This window comes from Echeneis naucrates, chromosome 17 (assembly GCF_900963305.1).
Source record: "Echeneis naucrates chromosome 17, fEcheNa1.1, whole genome shotgun sequence".
NCBI lineage: Eukaryota > Metazoa > Chordata > Actinopteri > Carangiformes > Echeneidae > Echeneis > Echeneis naucrates.
Window position 1 is genome coordinate 13,913,100 of NC_042527.1, and position 16,834 is coordinate 13,929,933.

The 16,834-nt window shown below is 39.9% G+C and overlaps 1 protein-coding gene across 6 annotated transcripts; it reads left to right on the forward strand.

Annotated features, from left to right (window-relative positions):
* Window positions 1-752: 752 nt before the first annotated feature.
* dtna (dystrobrevin, alpha) lies at window positions 753-16,352 on the forward strand. 6 transcript variants are annotated; one of them, XM_029524118.1, is made up of 24 exons: window positions 753-861; window positions 2,571-2,638; window positions 4,731-4,811; window positions 4,900-5,113; window positions 5,358-5,443; window positions 5,892-6,046; window positions 6,153-6,258; window positions 6,762-6,928; window positions 7,152-7,276; window positions 8,225-8,233; window positions 8,589-8,672; window positions 8,858-8,926; window positions 10,273-10,368; window positions 11,422-11,503; window positions 11,787-11,881; window positions 11,974-12,087; window positions 12,285-12,381; window positions 13,244-13,267; window positions 13,819-13,978; window positions 14,083-14,172; window positions 14,258-14,357; window positions 14,702-14,819; window positions 14,948-14,974; window positions 15,103-16,352. In XM_029524118.1, the coding sequence occupies exons 1-23, from the start codon at window positions 845-847 to the stop codon at window positions 14,963-14,965; spliced, it is 2,175 nt and encodes a 724-aa protein (XP_029379978.1). In that variant the 5' UTR covers window positions 753-844; the 3' UTR covers window positions 14,966-14,974; window positions 15,103-16,352. The 6 variants fall into 6 exon arrangements, with proteins under 6 accessions (XP_029379978.1, XP_029379976.1, XP_029379979.1 ...); XM_029524116.1 differs by lacking the exon at window positions 13,244-13,267; XM_029524119.1 differs by lacking the exons at window positions 8,858-8,926; window positions 13,244-13,267.
* Window positions 16,353-16,834: the final 482 nt, after the last annotated feature.

Below are 16,834 nucleotides of genomic sequence, written 5' to 3' on the forward strand. Positions count from 1 at the left end.
GCCAGTTTCACTACCTACACAGCTTTTACTACAGCACTACAGCCAAGCAACCTTAAGTCAATGGTGCAGCTTCTTTATTCCTGCCAGTGGACTGGATTCTGATGCCGGTTGAGTTTATAGTCCCATGATGTAAAAATAACTCTGGCCCAATCAGTGGCAACAGCTGCGATGTACTGTACTGAGCCAGCCAAACACAGATTGCTCTGTAACTCAAGAAAGTGCTTGTGTTTGGACATGTTGCATGACAATCTGCTCCAAGTACATCACAGAGGCCATAAATTAACACCGCTGTCGTCTTTGTTTTGTTGGGCTGACTCAATAATGTAAATAACTTAGAAGGCATTTTCTCATGTTGACCTAAAATGCAGTGGAATATCAGGCCAAGTGAAGCCCATAGTTAGAGTTAATACTGTGAGACTCTTTGGTTTTGGCAGCGCTTAGCCATACCAGCATCTCTGCTATGTTAACAGTAAAGATGATTATGTCTTTTAAGGCTGGTTATTTTGTAATTTTGCCAGAGTGACAGTGCCACAGAGAAGAAGTAATATTTGCTGGGCACAGGCCAGGAATGAGGTTTGGGGTCTGCAACTAGAGGGCCAGTAAAGCTTTACAAGAATGTCAAGCCTTCTCATTTGTAGTTAAAGATAGAGGCAGCACAGGCTGTATCGTCACTGACAGTTTCTAATTTCAGATGTCTTCACTTCGGCTCATCCATTGAGGCTGTTTATGTTGTAGTGTTTGCTTGTTAGAAAGGAGTTTGTGTTGTGGACAATTGTTTCTGGAAGGAGAACTTGACTTTGTTACATATCAGCCCCCACCCCCAGAAAGGAAAAGGAATATAAGCATGGGTTTTTTTAAGAGGTATGTTCTTTTCGCCATTGCACAATTTCTGTTGGCTCTGCTGGTTTAATATCTGTTCCTGTGATAGATTGTATCAATCTCAGTTATTTCTGAGACTGAAAACAGACTGCGGAAGCTCTCATAGCTGGGACTCAGAAAGTGTATCAACGTTAATCTATAAAATATTGTATATTTGTGCACCTTTTCATTCACTCACTACGTAAGTGATGAATGGGTTCGCATAGCCATTATTTTCAAGATGACATTGGATTACCAGCTGCGGGCAGTAGCCTGACATTGCTGTGCATCCATCTGAAGCTGCTATTTAATATTGTAGGTGCATTTCCTTTACTGATGAAACATCAATTTATTATTCATGATATTACAGGGTTGTCATATGCTACCTTCCATCTAAACCAAAGCATGTAGCCAAGTTTTACTCTCATGTGAATTATAATATGCCATTAATACTTTGATATTTCCATTTTTTTCTGTTGAAGCTATTACAGTACTGCCGTGCTGTAAGTCGATTTTATAAAATCCTCCGCTTGATTCTGTAAGGATAGCTTATTAGCCAAACCTTTCCCTTCTTGAACTGGATTCCAAAGATTCCTTGGGCTCCATAATTAACTGCTTGTGGATAGCAAAAGAAAAAAAAAAAAAGTGGTTATTTGCTTTTTAACATGAAGTGAATTCTAATTTGTGCAACATGGTTCTCTGAGGCACAATATTTAAGTCTACCAATTACTGTCAGGGCAATTTGAAATATCATGCCTGAATGGCTGTCTGGTAGAAAAACTGTTTTGGAGCCACTTGCCCAAGATGTGCCACTGGGCTCACAGCTATCATTCCACTGAACGTTATCTCAAAAGATATTCACTGGTACACAAAACTTTACTTTGAAAACTTTGCTTGTCTGCACAAGGACGTGAAGTGTGTGTGTTGTTGTTGGGGGGGCAAGCAGCATGTTTTTACGAACAGTGTGGCTGGGATCTTTACTGCCATGGCAACAAACCACATGACTAGGTGTATTAGATTGCCTCGGACAGTGTGCAGTGAGGCATGGTGTGAGCATTTTCTCTGCTGCTTTGCCCCTTTGGAAGAATTGTCCTTTGCTTACTGAAGTCTCCCCCCACCAGGGCCGAATTATCCTGCCGTGGAGACCTGGGGCACAATGACCTGTGCCCCCCCCTGCCCCCCCCCATCTGGTCCATCAGATGTGACTTTTAACGGGGTTGTCCTTTATTTTAACCTTTCGTTAACCAATGAAATAAGAGTGAAAATGTAACGGTTTCATTCATTGCTGTGTTTACCTGCTTTATCATGAACTGCAGTTGTTAGCATGCACACCTTACTGGTTAGGTTCTGGCCTTGGAGAACATCAGTCACTACTTGCTTTTTACACTTTTATTAGTGAAAAGCAGCTCAAAGCTGCAAAAAAGGGACATGTAGCTACAGCCCCACAGCATGATTGTGTGTATGTGACCTTCTCTATACACGTCATATTTTGATTGATTGAACTGTATTATATAATTTAATTAAATTGTAAGATACAAATGCAAGTTTAATTATATCAGATGGACATCATATAAAAGTATGTTTAGCATTGCAGCTACAATGACACACTAATGCTTTGCGATGGGCCTTAACAGACAGATGACTAAAGTTAATGGTAATTTATACAGACTGAAGCAGGAAGAACTGATATTACTTTCTGTCTTCCTGAACAGAATGACTGAAGACTGCGGGCAGCGTGGTGACAACATGGCAGATAGACGGCAACTGTTTGTCGAGATGAGTAAGTGCCTCAGGCCACAACTCAGTGTGATATATGTTGAACTTTTTTTTTTTTTTTTTTAAACACACATTGACCATAAAAATGGCCAATTCCTCATTCTAAGGCTCATTTAAAGCAAATATCACAAAGACAAATGTCTCCCCTAGCGTCAGCTGGATTGATTTTAAACTCTTACAGACAGACCTCTAGGATGACTTCATGCTCTCTCACTGTTGGCACGATGTGAAAGCACACATTTAGGCCCAATAATCTAATTTAAGGGTCAGGTAAGATTAAAAGATGAAGAAAAAAAACCAAAAAAACAGCACACTATATCATGGTTTACACCTTGGGATTGAGACCCAAGATAGCAGAGACAAAGCAACCCAAGACTGGGAACGATACCACAGCGGTTTATTGACAAATAACCCAACCCAGCACAAAGCACAGTCCTAGTGCTAAAATGACAAACAAAGTGTCCCACAACAGAAAAAAAGCCACAAAACCAAAAATGGGAGTCATGTAGACTGGCTGATTGGCACTCAGCCTAACAATTCAATGCCCAATAGGTGGAAGTTCATAACAAAAGGTAACCCATATGAAAAACTAGAGAGAACACAAACATTTTTGGCAGGAGATCAGATATGTTGAGGAAGAGAGTGTAACCACACCTTCTCCTGTAGTGGCTGAACTCTCTAATGTGATAAGCAAGCAAGAAAAAACACACGTGGGTCAAATCTGGCACAGGAACTCATTCAGCAAGCCACTTAAGTGCAGGAGGGATGGTGATGAGGAGATGGAATACAGGTGCGCCGTCTGCCAAGCTGCTAAAACCAGGCCACACCTCCATGCTACTCGAGAACCACACTCAGGCCACAGGCAAAGAAAGCACCAGAGAAAAGCTGGCAGGGGAAAAACAATCAATGTGACAAGCCCCACTTCTATTACCAAGGATTTCATGGTGCCCCTTTTCACGTCAACAGTTTATATTTAGTCACTTTTTCACTTAAGTCAATAAGTTTCTAATTGTAAAATTAACAATGCCATGTTTTCACTTGATATTTTTACTTAAGTCTTCCACTCTGCTTCTATAAAGTCAATCTAATTTTAAGATGGTTCGACGTATGTGAGATAAGTGAATAAATGCTATACCAGGGGTTCCCAAACTTTTCCATGCCATGCCCCCCCAAACAGCATTGGCTTCTCGCCAGGGACGCCCTTTGCAAACCCACCGACAAAATATGTCAAGAAACATCAACTTTTAGAATGATTTCCTTAATCAAGATGAGCATGGCAAATAACATATAATTTATAATATTATAAATGATATTATATAATGATGCTTTAAAAAATAATAATATTTAATCATAATAAATTTGCTTTTTTCCCTCGTCTTCCCTCTAATTTCCTGAGGCCCCCCCAGCGCCCCCTGGCGGCCCCACTTTGAAAACCACTGTGCTATACTATACCAGTATAACCTAACACACATTTTAAGAATGTGCTTTGGCCAGACACACACATCACAAAGTACTGCACAAAGTAAATGAAGGACCTGCCCACTGCTGGAAAAAATCATGCTAGTGCTAGAACAGCATTGTGAAAAAGGAAAATAGGTCTTGCTTATGAAGTTTAATGGGCAGTGATATTTGTAATTGTTATTGATGTGGCTAAAGGCTAAAGTGTATTGATTTAAAAAAAGAAAAAAGAAAAACATACTACTGTACACAATTAGTATTCAGTATGGAAGAAGGACACACAGGTTGTGTGTCAGTCAAGACAACAAAGGCACTGCTTCTACAAATCCAATCAACAGCCAATCAAAGATGACATTGTGATTTAAAAAAGGCATTGTGAAAAGACCTGCAATACACTATTATAGTGAGAAGGTAGTAGGATGGAAAAAAATGTGTTACATTACATTATTACATTTCACAATTAGATTAATGTTATTATTATTTGTATTCAGACTATATTTAATATAATTATTGGATGATTTTTATATATGTATTGACCGCTCTGGGCCTCCATATGCTTTCACTCTAACGCTTCATTTTTGTCTATGATGTACTGTATTGATATTTCGAACATCGTTTCATGAGCAATTTTTCCTCAGGGGCTCAAGAATTGGATTTAATACGGTTATCGACATACAGGACGGCATGTAAACTCAGATTTGTGCAAAAGAAATGCAACTGTGAGTAAGATGGACTTCTAACTGCATCATTATGCTCATATTTATTTTTGAAACAAATGTTTAAATACTGTTTTATGTTGAATTGCAGTGCATTTGGTTGATATTTGGAATGTTATTGAGGCTTTTCGAGAAAATGGCCTCAACACCATGGACCTCAATGCTGAGCTCTCTGTGGCTCGTCTAGAAATGGTACTGTCCACCATTTTTTACCAGCTGAATAAACGCATGCCCACCACCCACCAGATCAACGTGGACCAGTCCATCAGTCTTCTCCTCAACTTTCTGTTAGCTGCCTATGACCCGTGAGTAACCCGTCACATGACAGTCAGTGGCTTGTAGTGTATTCTCACTTCTGACGTTTTGGCATAATGTGACACGTAATGTGCCAAAATTGGGTGAAAATCTAGAGTATTGACTGTAATATTGTCTCAACGTGCTTGTGCTTTTGATGATCATCAAAGCCAGTGCCCTGCAACACCACACAAGACTTTACAACTCCATGTAAAAGAATACATGTCCATAATGGAAAATGTATTTGTATTTCAGGGAGGGCCAAGGCAAGATATCTGTCCTTGTTGTGAAGATGGCCCTAGCAACCATCTGTGGTGGGAAAATTCTGGATAAATTAAGATGTAAGCAATGCAACAAATCCACATTTTCTGTTTAATTCTGAAAAATGAAAGAAAAACCCAATGCAATAAATCAGCTAATTCTCCCCGAAAGGTTCTGTACAGTTCCTGGTTAAAGTAATGCACTGCTTTGGAATTTATAATACAAACGTATTAGTTGTTGCATTTTCTGTGTCTCTTTCTGCTCAGACTATTGCAGTGCAGTGCTGCTTCATATAATGGAAAAGTCATTATTCATTATCTGAAGCATAGGGTTTATTACATAATCAACTAAAATCTGTGGGCGCAGTAACAATAGTTCATGAAAGAAAAAAGGAGGGCTATGTTGTGAAAACTCCGATTTGTTTTTCACCATGTGGGATAATTATATTGTGTAATGCCACAATTACTGTGGTGGGAACTGACAATTAGCTTGATTAATTTATGTGATGTCTCTCTTTATTGTTCCCAGATATTTTTTCACAGATATCAGATTCTGCTGGAATAATGGTGTACTCGCAGTTTGATCAATTTCTGAAGGAGGTTCTCAAATTACCAATGGCGGTTTTTGAGGGACCTTCCTTTGGTTACACAGAACAAGCTGCAAGAGCCTGTTTTGCGCAGCAGGTGAGGGAATTTTAACCACAGAGTGTAATCGTGGATTTTTTTTTTTTTTTTTAGCATTGACACTTTCGGTGAATCTCATTCTCCCCACTGTGCTGAACATCAACAGAAAAAGGTCTCCCTCAACACATTCCTCGATATGTTGATGTCAGACCCGCCCCCTCAGTGTCTGGTGTGGTTGCCACTCATGCATCGACTCGCCAATGTTGAAAACGGTACGAGACCACACAGAACATCTGTAAACAAGGAAAGGCTAACAGAGTAGGGGAGGATTTGACGTTCAGCTTTGAATCATAATCTTGAGTCACCACAAACAGAGTCAGTCAAGCACTCACACACACACACACACACGGGCGCTCTGTGAAGATGACCCATAGGGACTTTGCACCCTGTGTGCAAGTGCATGAATGCATATTTGCACTCATCATCACAAGCCAACTTCATGTGAGCTGACTGTAGCACACACCTATTCAGTCTGACACTGCTGCGCGCTGGATTGTGTTTGTTTGGAATCAAAAGGTTGTTGGCATGAAAACAGGCTCAGTCTCCCAGCACATCTGTCCTAAAATTAATGGAAATGAATCCTGTACTTTGTGCAATGTGCAAAATATCTGGGTTTACAATCATATCTGTTTGCGAGCTTGCGTTTGTGCATCTGTGTGTGTGTGCACGTGCCTGTTTATGTTTGTGTGTCTGACCCCTCCTCTCCTCCCTGCAGTCTTTCACCCGGTCGAGTGCTCCTATTGCCATACTGAGAGTATGATGGGCTTCCGCTACCGCTGCCAGCAATGTCATAATTACCAGCTCTGTCAGGACTGCTTCTGGAGGGGGCATGCCAGTGGTTCCCATAGCAACCAGCACCAAATGAAGGAGTATACGTCATGGGTAAGGGAAGGAGAGGGGAGGAGGTGGGGCGGGCTGAGGGAGGTGTGTCTGCACTGGACCAGTCGTCGTGGCTATTTTTGCTCTGCTTCACAGCTATGCAAAGATGCAAAATGTTAAATGCAGGTGACAGCATTACAGCCATGATTCCATGTGTGAAGAAAAAAATGAAGCAGCCCCATGTCTACAGAATCTGCACCTTACCTTTCTGTCCCCCTCCCCCCAGAAATCCCCTGCTAAGAAGTTATCCCATGCACTCAGTAAGTCACTGAGCTGTGCGTCAAGCAGAGAGCCTCTTCACCCCATGTTTCTCGAAATGCCAGAGAAACCTCTCAGCCTGGCTCATATTGTGTAAGTTAATCTTCTTTCCTTTCTCCTCATGATACAGAAACAGCTCAATCAGCCCCTGCTGTCAGATAGTTGCATTATTTTCAGGGCCTCTGGTTTGCAGTTCAGATTTTAAAATACTTGATATCAACATAGAGCTGATATTTATCCTGTAGCTGCCTCTAAGTCTGAAGTCTTGGGTCCACTGATCAATGAGGCTTAATTATAGCCTTGGGAATGATTGTAATCTGCAGTGGTGCTGCAACCTTTTCCTTGACTTGACTGATGATGTGTGTTTTCTTATTAATAATGAAACAAAAGGCTACACAGCCACTCTGTTGCTGTACATTAAAGGTCAAATTGGGCATTTCAAGAAAAAGCCACTTCTGAAATGGCTTGCTTATTCCTTCCACTTTAAAACATTATTTACCTTTAGACTGAACGTTTATGGTCTTCTATTAATAGCTACAGTATTTTGCAGCTCTTAAACAGCCAGGAGAATTCAGCTGTTAGCTTTCTGGCAGACAGATACTGGACATTTTAGGTCAATGCTGAGGTCAGTAGTCAATACAACTATTGGCTGCCTATATTTGTATATATATTTCTAGATAAGGATTCAATACTAGGTGCTATCTGAAATTGTGACCATGATATGTACTTAAGTGTCAGTGCACTCTGCGGTACACCCTTCATGCTTTCAAAAACAATGTGCATATTACTGTAAACACATATTTGGCATTTCTATACTGCAATTTCCATTTGAGACGCAGTATATGTTGACACAGATAAACAGGAACAGTGGCGTTTTATATCAATCTGGCTCTTGACAATTTCAACAGTTTTAGTAAATCTACAGAAAAATGGTAATTTCCTGTTTCTTGTATGTTACATATAAAAGATTTGAACTATTGAGATGATTTGTAATCAAATATTTTAATTCCCTTCCCTTTTCTTTATTTCCTAACAAAAAAGAGACACATGGTGAGTTTGTTTTGATTCTATAACACACGACAAAACATGTTTTTTGTCCACTTTGGTAGATTTATTTCTCTGGACTTACTGTGCTTATTGTAGTGCCATTCCTTCTAGTGTCCTGTCAGTATCTATCATTGGTTTCAATTTGAGCACTTTGCTGTATTTGTTGATTCATCGGTTTGATTCTTCATTCACTGCATGTTTCCATTGTTGACCACATCCTGCGTAACTAAAAATATCCACTAACATCGCAAGGATTTGACTAGAAATGCACAGCAATGAAAGCAAGACAAAAGAAAAGCCGAACTTGGATGACTTATTTTGATAATATTTAAAAAGCTAATATTGTTTTGCTCCCCAGGCCACCAAGACCAGTGAGCATCACCAATGACTACTCACTCTCCCACTCCATGCCTACATCAGGGAACCCTTACTCCACCAAAAAGTGAGTACAACGGCAGCAACAATGGATGCCCTTGATTGACCAATAGATCTTTTCAGTTTGCCCATCCTCCCTGAAGGCTCCATCGCCCCCCTGTAGACCATGCTGTCTTTATTTTCTTTCCTACATTTGAGTATCGCCATTTGTTTGTGGTTTCTTCTGCTGAATGGAAATGGCTTGCCTTACAGCAAGAATGATGATGTTGAGCAAAGAAAGCCCTTGACTGCGGCTGCTCCGCATCTGTTGAAAGGGAGAGGGTAAGTGACGCAGGTGTGCATATGAGAGTGCTTTTGTAGGTGAAATGCATGTGTGAACTAATATAGATAATAATCATTGGGCATAAACTAGTCTGCTTCATCCTGAGGAAGCCATTAGCAAGGCAGATTTCTTATAGAAGGGTTTACATTGTCGTACTCAGGAGGCTATTTCAAAAACACTAGCTAAAGCATGCGGCATAAAGATCATTGGCCGTTAGTTTGAGTGTCTATTACAATCTTTTCAATCACAGAGGAATGGGAAATTCTAAGTGCCAGTTTCTAAGATAATCTGATTTGAATCTTACCTTTCATCTCTTCTTTGTTGATATTACAGCATTTATATAGTATTAATCCCCAAGCTCATTGTTTATGACGTATATGAAAATTTATAGCTGTTGAAATGAAATGGGAGTTTTATGCTGCATTTGAGAAGATACAATTGATTTTTCCTGTTTAAAAGAAGAAAAAAAAAAGTATTTCAACTCCTCTGCACCTGCATCTGATGGGAAAAAAAGTGTTTCTCTAAGGAATGCTGCTCCCTTTCATAACAAAGAGACGATGTGATGAGTGAATGGTGTTCTATAGGTTATGCATGTCAGAGTTTCTGATATTGCAGCTGCAGTTTGCACAGGCTGAGAAACTGTATAATACAGAAGGCTTCAGGAGACTTGCCGTCTGGAGGTTGACTGGCACTCCAGATAGTTGGTTTTTGTACTCTGATGAAGGTGGAGGACTTGTGACAGCAAAATGTAAAAAATAAATAAATAAATATAATGAGTGTAATCTGACAGGGGAAGCTGATGCCAGCAAATGAACATAATTATCAACAGTTTGAGAAGGTCTTTTTCTGTGGCTAACACTAATCAACTCTGCTGTGATCCTTCGTGATGGCAGTTGGCGTAGTCGCTACATTAGAGGGGTTTGTGTGACACAGGTGGAAATACCTCCAGAGCTATAGAAGCCACATCTGTAAAGACTGTACATGCTTGACATATAATGGAGACTGAATGTTTGACTTACTATGAATAATGTCTCTCAATAGTTTTAATGACAGAGCCCTGAGTGATTGATGGGTGCCTGTATACAGTGCATGAAGCTGATGTGTCACTGGGCATGTCCTCTATCGTGCTCCCAGACTTCATCAGTGGTGTCTCTCCCAAACATAATATAGCCTTGTTTCTCTCTAGTCACCCATGAATGGCTGCTTTTCAGCCACTCTAGGTTTTCTTTCTTTCTTTTTTTTTTATCTCCCCTTTTCCCTCCCATCTTTCTCTCATCTTTTGTGCCTCAGTTGTCACCTGTGTAATGTTATGTTTTATGTCTTGTGAAACCCTGCACTGTTCCAGGTTGAACTACAACCTCGATGTTGCTGATAGACTTGCTGACGAACATGTTCTCATTGGCCTCTATGTGAATCTGCTCCAAAATATCCCCAAAACATGGTTAGTTGGTGTGCTGCTGTGTTTGCCAAACACCAGTGGAAACTATGTGCTCCTCTGATTTGCCACCCCGCAACCCTCCCCTTAATCTAGCCTTAGCCTGAATTTACAGCCCTCGCGCTGCTTGCTGTCAGACTAGTCCCCTCAGCTTCTGTTACCTACATCAACCTTTTGTTACCTTTCATTAGCAATTTGTCTTTGTGACTGATTTGAATCCAAGATGACACAACAGAAGAGTTTCATATTTTCGAGTATACATGTACACATAAGTTTACATGACCTCTGGCACTTCTTCCAATCATGTAATGTACACGTGGTTACCCTTGACCTCAATGTGCGAAAGAGAAAAGAGCAAGTATTCTCTTATTTGTACGAAATTATTCTGTATTGCTTCTATACATGCTTTCTGCAGATTAGTTACTTTATACCAAGTAGTTTAAACAGTTTTAGCTGCTGTTTTCTTCAGATGTGACCATCTGCTTTTAACACAAACTCTGTTTGATCCAATGGATGCTATGTGTGACTGGTAATCCTGGTTATTCCCTCTCCATCCCTGCTTATTCCCTTGGTGTTCCTTACTTCAACATGGTGTTGTTTTTTTTGTGTGTGTCTGTGTGTGTGCACTAATATGCTCTATTACCATCTATCATTTTGGCTACATGTACTATAGTTGCAGCTCTGCAAACACTCCCATATATCTTCATGTGTGAGTGCATTTGAGTGCCTTTACTGTATGTGGGGGTGCACATAGATAACCTGTGTAATCCCTCCGGCCTTAAATACATAGCAAATGAATACTTCACCTCCACTTATATATAATAACTCAACTTTGCTCCTGCTTTTGTAGTTTCACATGAGTAGCTCAGCATGATTACAGGGGCCTCTACTGTCAGGGTGAAACTTATGGGGCCTTTCTGATTAATCAGACTCTTGGACAAAATAAACTTTGGTCGATTTTTGCTTGTTTTTTTTTCCCTGCATATTTTATTTCTCTCTAGCTGAGTATTATTAAGTGTGTCATGTTGTGACTCCCATCTCTATTTTCCTCTTGAGCAGTTTGCTGGAGAGCAGTAACCATCAGGATGAAGAGCACAGTCTCATCGCCCGCTATGCTGCTAGACTGGCTGCTGATGCTGCGGTGAGATATATATACATACATATATATATATATAGTGCCAAAAATCTGTCCTTAAATGAAAAAAGCTTCTCTACCTGTCTCATCGTGTTTTACTGCTAACATGAAGAATGGACTTAAAGTGGGTGATAATTTCTAATCTGACTTATGCTGTGATCAGGTCTCGATATATATCTAGTGACATAGCCATTTTGTTACCCGGCGACATATGAGATAAGCTAGTGGATGACATCATCCAGCAGTAAAGTCAGGTCATGTGATGTTTCTTGCTTGGTTTCATTAACAGGCCCAACAGCAGAGGGTCCCCACAGACCTCCCCTGCTCTCTGGATGCCAACAAACAGCAGAGGCAGCTCATTGCTGAGCTCGAGAGCAAAAACAGGTTAGAGAAAACTCCCTCTGTGACACCTTTCTGTTGCCATCAGAAGTAGGCACTCATTTTGTCTTCTACCTGCTTGAAAATGTCTTTCACAGAGAAATCCTGCAGGAAATCCAGCGGCTGCGCCTTCAGCATGAGGAGGCCTCCCAGCCGCCTCCTGACAGGGGTCAGCAGAACCCAACTCTGCTGGCAGAGCTGCGACTTCTCAGGTGACTCTCCTACCTGCGCCCATCCCATAATTACCAGTTCATCTTACACCAATAGAACTTGCATTCTGTAATTGCTTGCACTTTTACAAAGAATATGCTAGCGAGTGCAGATACACATAATGCTTCTTTGCTCTTGTTTTTTCCATTTACACAACATTGTGGTATCATCACTCTGTACAACTTGTTTCTTCTGTTAGGCAACGCAAAGACGAGCTTGAACAAAGAATGTCTACTCTGCAGGAGAGTCGCAGGGAGCTCATGGTGCAGCTGGAGCAGCTAATGATGCTTCTCAAGGTACCACAGACATGTCTTTAATCTCTTTCACTGCACGGTCGTCACATAAAGACGCCTTTATGAAGACACACTCCAGCGTCTGCTGCGAGGAGCAGTAAGGTTATTGTACCTTTTTTTTTTTTTTTGCTTTTACATTTTTCGTTACAGTTTAGGTTTGCATGTTTATATAATACTACATGAACATGCACTGCTTCTTATATTGATGCAGATGGTAAGCAATATGGCCAGATGATGAATTTCCCTTGTATTACAATCTTTCCCAGATGTGGCTGATGACGCCAACCAATGTAATGCTAATGCTGCTTTTTTTTTTTTTTTTTTACAGCAGAGAATACATGTGAGCATCTACCCAAAATAAACGTGAAATGGCATTGGAATGTAAAGAGCCCAGTATATCTTTTTTTCTTTTTTTACCTTAGAAACATGAGGCACAGTGAATCCATACATTTAATTAAAGAGCACCGGGCAGCGTCAAACAAAGTTCACTGTTTAGTTTTGTGTAGCATGCTTCAAACCCTGTTCATCATTTTATTGGCCCCCATCCTGCATTTTTTGCCATGTCATGGATTGCTGTTGTTGGATAAAAGTTACCACTGGATGCTGAGTTTGGGATTTAACTTAATCAAACCTCACAAGGGAGCATGCCCACCCTCTCTAGCCAGGATAGTGATTCAATGTTGACTGCAAGCCTACTTAAACAACTTACTGCACTGGTTTAAGTGAGTAGGATATCAATCTAATTATTTTAAAAAGAGCTTAATCCATTAAACTTGCATGATGAAGCCACCCGCTTCACATCCTGGAGGATATACTCAATGTGATGTGGTTATTGTTTCATGAGCCATAAAATATTGTGTTTCAGCTGGAAGAGGAACAGAAGCAAATTGTGACAACTGAGAGGCAAAAGGAGTCTGAAACTCGGATGCATGTTTGAAACAAATACTTAGATATTGTTGAGCAAACCTTTTTGTAGAAAAGCTTTAGCTTTTTCTTTAAAACGAAAGCATTGAATTGAACGCAATTCTTCAGTCTGTCTGAAACTTTGGAAATATATTACAAAACAGCTTGCGGTTTGGTTTGTGGGAGTTATTGGAATGGTTTTTAAGGAGAAACATCTGCTTTAACAGCATGTTGAGTATATGAAAAGTGCTGTGTTCACTCAAAAACTGTTCCAAGCATGCATGTAGTCTATGCACTTTTGTAAACACAAAGCAGTCATACAGATAAAAAGAAGTGTATGAAAGTGAGTTTTACACATGATTTTAGGCTTTAAATGAGGTTTATTTGCTGTGATTTACGACCTGAGCTTGCTGGACCATTACTTTTGCTATAATGAAATGGTTTTTAATCAGGGTATTTTCGACTCAACATTGTTTTCTTTTTTGAAAAATACAGTTGTAGAGACACAGGACTTAAACTGTGTGTAATGTGCTGCAGACTCAGGGTCCTGGCTCTCCACGCTCTTCCCCCAGCCACACCATCAGCCGGCCAATCCCTACACCAATCCACTCAGACTCAGCTGGCACGACTCCAACTCACACACCTCAGGACTCGCTCATGGGCGTGGGAGGGGATGTTCAGGAGGCCTTCGCTCAGGGTAACACGTGTATACATTAGCGCTCATTTGGGTACAGCAGTACTGTTCAAAGTATGACTGGAACCTGGGTGTAATCACATTTCAAACCTGGTCTGTTTTTAAAGGTCCAAGGAGAAATCTGAGAAATGACCTGCTCATTGCTGCTGACTCCATCACCAACACAATGTCGTCATTGGTTAAGGAACTCAACTCAGGTAAAAATGAATCCAAAAAAATAAATAAATCACATAACTGTATTTTTAAAATTTCACTAAATATATTTATTTCTTTTTTCCACAGAAGGTGGAAGTGAGACTGAGAGCACTGTGGATTCAGACTTTGGACGTGGTGACCTCTCAGCTACAACCTCTTCAGATCCCTTCATCACTTATAAATCAAGGTATTTGTTCGATACTGTATCATATATCACAAACAATCAGTACAACCTGCATAATATGAATAGCTTTTGTGTTATTTTAGGGGAGAGCCTATACATATATTGGTCAGGAATACATAAAGGTTCTTGAGTGGGAACCTGCCATCATATACTGCTGATTTCACCTTCATAAGGTCAATCGGTGGTGAAATCACCACCCCTCTTATTCAAATACCGTTCTTCATCTCCACCTTTCCACTGTGTAAAAAAAAAGAAAAAGAAAAGGCATTCTTTATTGATGTTGCATGAGATTTCTATTAAAACAATACGTTTTGTTTCCACCTTCCACTTCACGTCATCTGTCATAGGAGCGTCAGTGCTGCAGAGGAGGAGTGCTTTGAAAACGACCTGGAGCAGCAGCTGGAGGACGAGCTCAAGTTGGAAGAGCTAATGAAGCACAGACAGGAGCCAGACAAAACCTGCATGGTGAGTTCCAGCTTTCCAACACTTCAGTGAAGTCAAAGAAAGCATGTTGCATATTGTGCGTCTTCAGCAATTAAATCTTTCTCCTTAAATTCTAATTCTAACCTGCTGTATGTGCTGTTGTGGTGCAGGTGACTCTTCAGCAGTGACCATGACTGGTAAGTTTTCTAAAACACCATTGGTATGATCTGATCATGGATTACTACCCATGTAAGCAAACTGTGTCTTTCTTTTCTTTTTCTTTAGCTAATGTTGGGCACTAATAATTCATTTTGTGTTTTCACAGGTAAGCAATATGAAAATAGTAGGGGACACTGGATGGGACAACTCTGGGCCAACATACAGAGCACTGAGGATATGAAGATACACAAACAAACAAACAAAAAACTGAAAAGCTAAATCCAACCATAGAATACGTTTATGTAAAGATATATATTTTTAACCAACCACATATTTAAGGTAATACTGTGAGCTGATGTAAAGAGATTAATTACTGAGCTGTCTATTATACCACAGGTGCCATAAAAACTACATGATTTTGGGAATTTTTTTCTTAATTTTTATCCTTTTTCTATGAGTTATCTAACAAAAGTACAAAATACTGTACAAACTATTCTGTTTGTACAGGGTGGCAAACTTGATCCCTTCAAATTGTCACGTTTCTGAATGCAGTGAATCAGGTTTTGTTTGTCATCTGATTTATGTTGTGAACCTGAAATTACATTGGAGGTGAAGTTGTAGATGACAAAATTTGCAATGTTTTTGTAAATGTATGACTCTGGCCTGGTTACTACGAACAGATTTTATCACTATTCCATAGATTTCTTACTGTTGCTGTCAAGTGGCTTTTGTATTGTTTTTTTGACTTGCTTTTGGAGCAGGCTGACTGCTATTGATCAGATAAGTTTGTGTTATTGAAACATTAGTTCTAATAATGCACACTGCCTTAGCTGATTGGATGACCCCTAAAGGTGTTCAACCTGTCAATGCAGCATGTAGCTAACAACACAATACACCTGTTCAGCAGCAATGTTAGTTGTCTTCACTGGAAAAAATGAGTTTAAACTCATTGAATCTGATGCTTGGAAGTAATTTTGTCTGTGGAGAGATTTGGTCTGAAAATACATACACTGTCTACATATAAATGATGGATAAAATATAAGGTACAGATGCGATGAATGTGTTTTAAAACACAATGAAAAAGGTGTTACATTTCCAAATTACTCAAATTCAAGGTTTAAATTGGTGAGGGCATTGAACAAATTGTGTTTACCCTCAATGGTTTATGAATTAAGGTTCGATCACAGATCATTTGCCATTGTTTCATTTGTTAGCATCAATGCTCTCACACAAATCTGTATATGACTTGCACACCAAGATACACAGTCTTGATACATTTTCTGAGTGGGCGTGAAACTTCACTCAGTCACTCTAAGAGAAGTGGTGAGCCAATCTAAAATCATAAATGTGTGAAATATATCTAGTTTGATTTTTGAGCAAGTTCATAGCAGTGATTTTGCATGGTGGTGATGCATAATAAAGTGTTGACACAATATCACAATTTTTGCCTATGAACTTCTTTTCTCTTTCTTTTTCCATTCCAGAACGGCACACTTCAATTGGCTGGGTTTGGCAGTGCACATTTATTATCTGTCATAAATGCACTGTTGGCTGCCCTCAACCTATTGTCTATAATTCATCACATAGACCCACCATCTGAGGTAACATAAAAGCAGCCATCCAGCACTGAATCTCAGTCATGTGGATATTAGGAAGGAGAATTTTGCTCTCAGGCCAAGGCAGTATTAGCAGCATATGAATTAACTGCATTATTGCTATTATTTACTTTTTAGATCAACACAGCTCTGTCCTTTCAACACTTAAAGGCAATATTAAACTGACCCACACCATCCATGGATCTTTACACAATAACCTTAAAAAGAAAACATGAAATCCTCCCATGGCAGATTCAGTACCTGGTCAACATTGTGTCTACTCAGCATTGTTAGCAAGCTCCT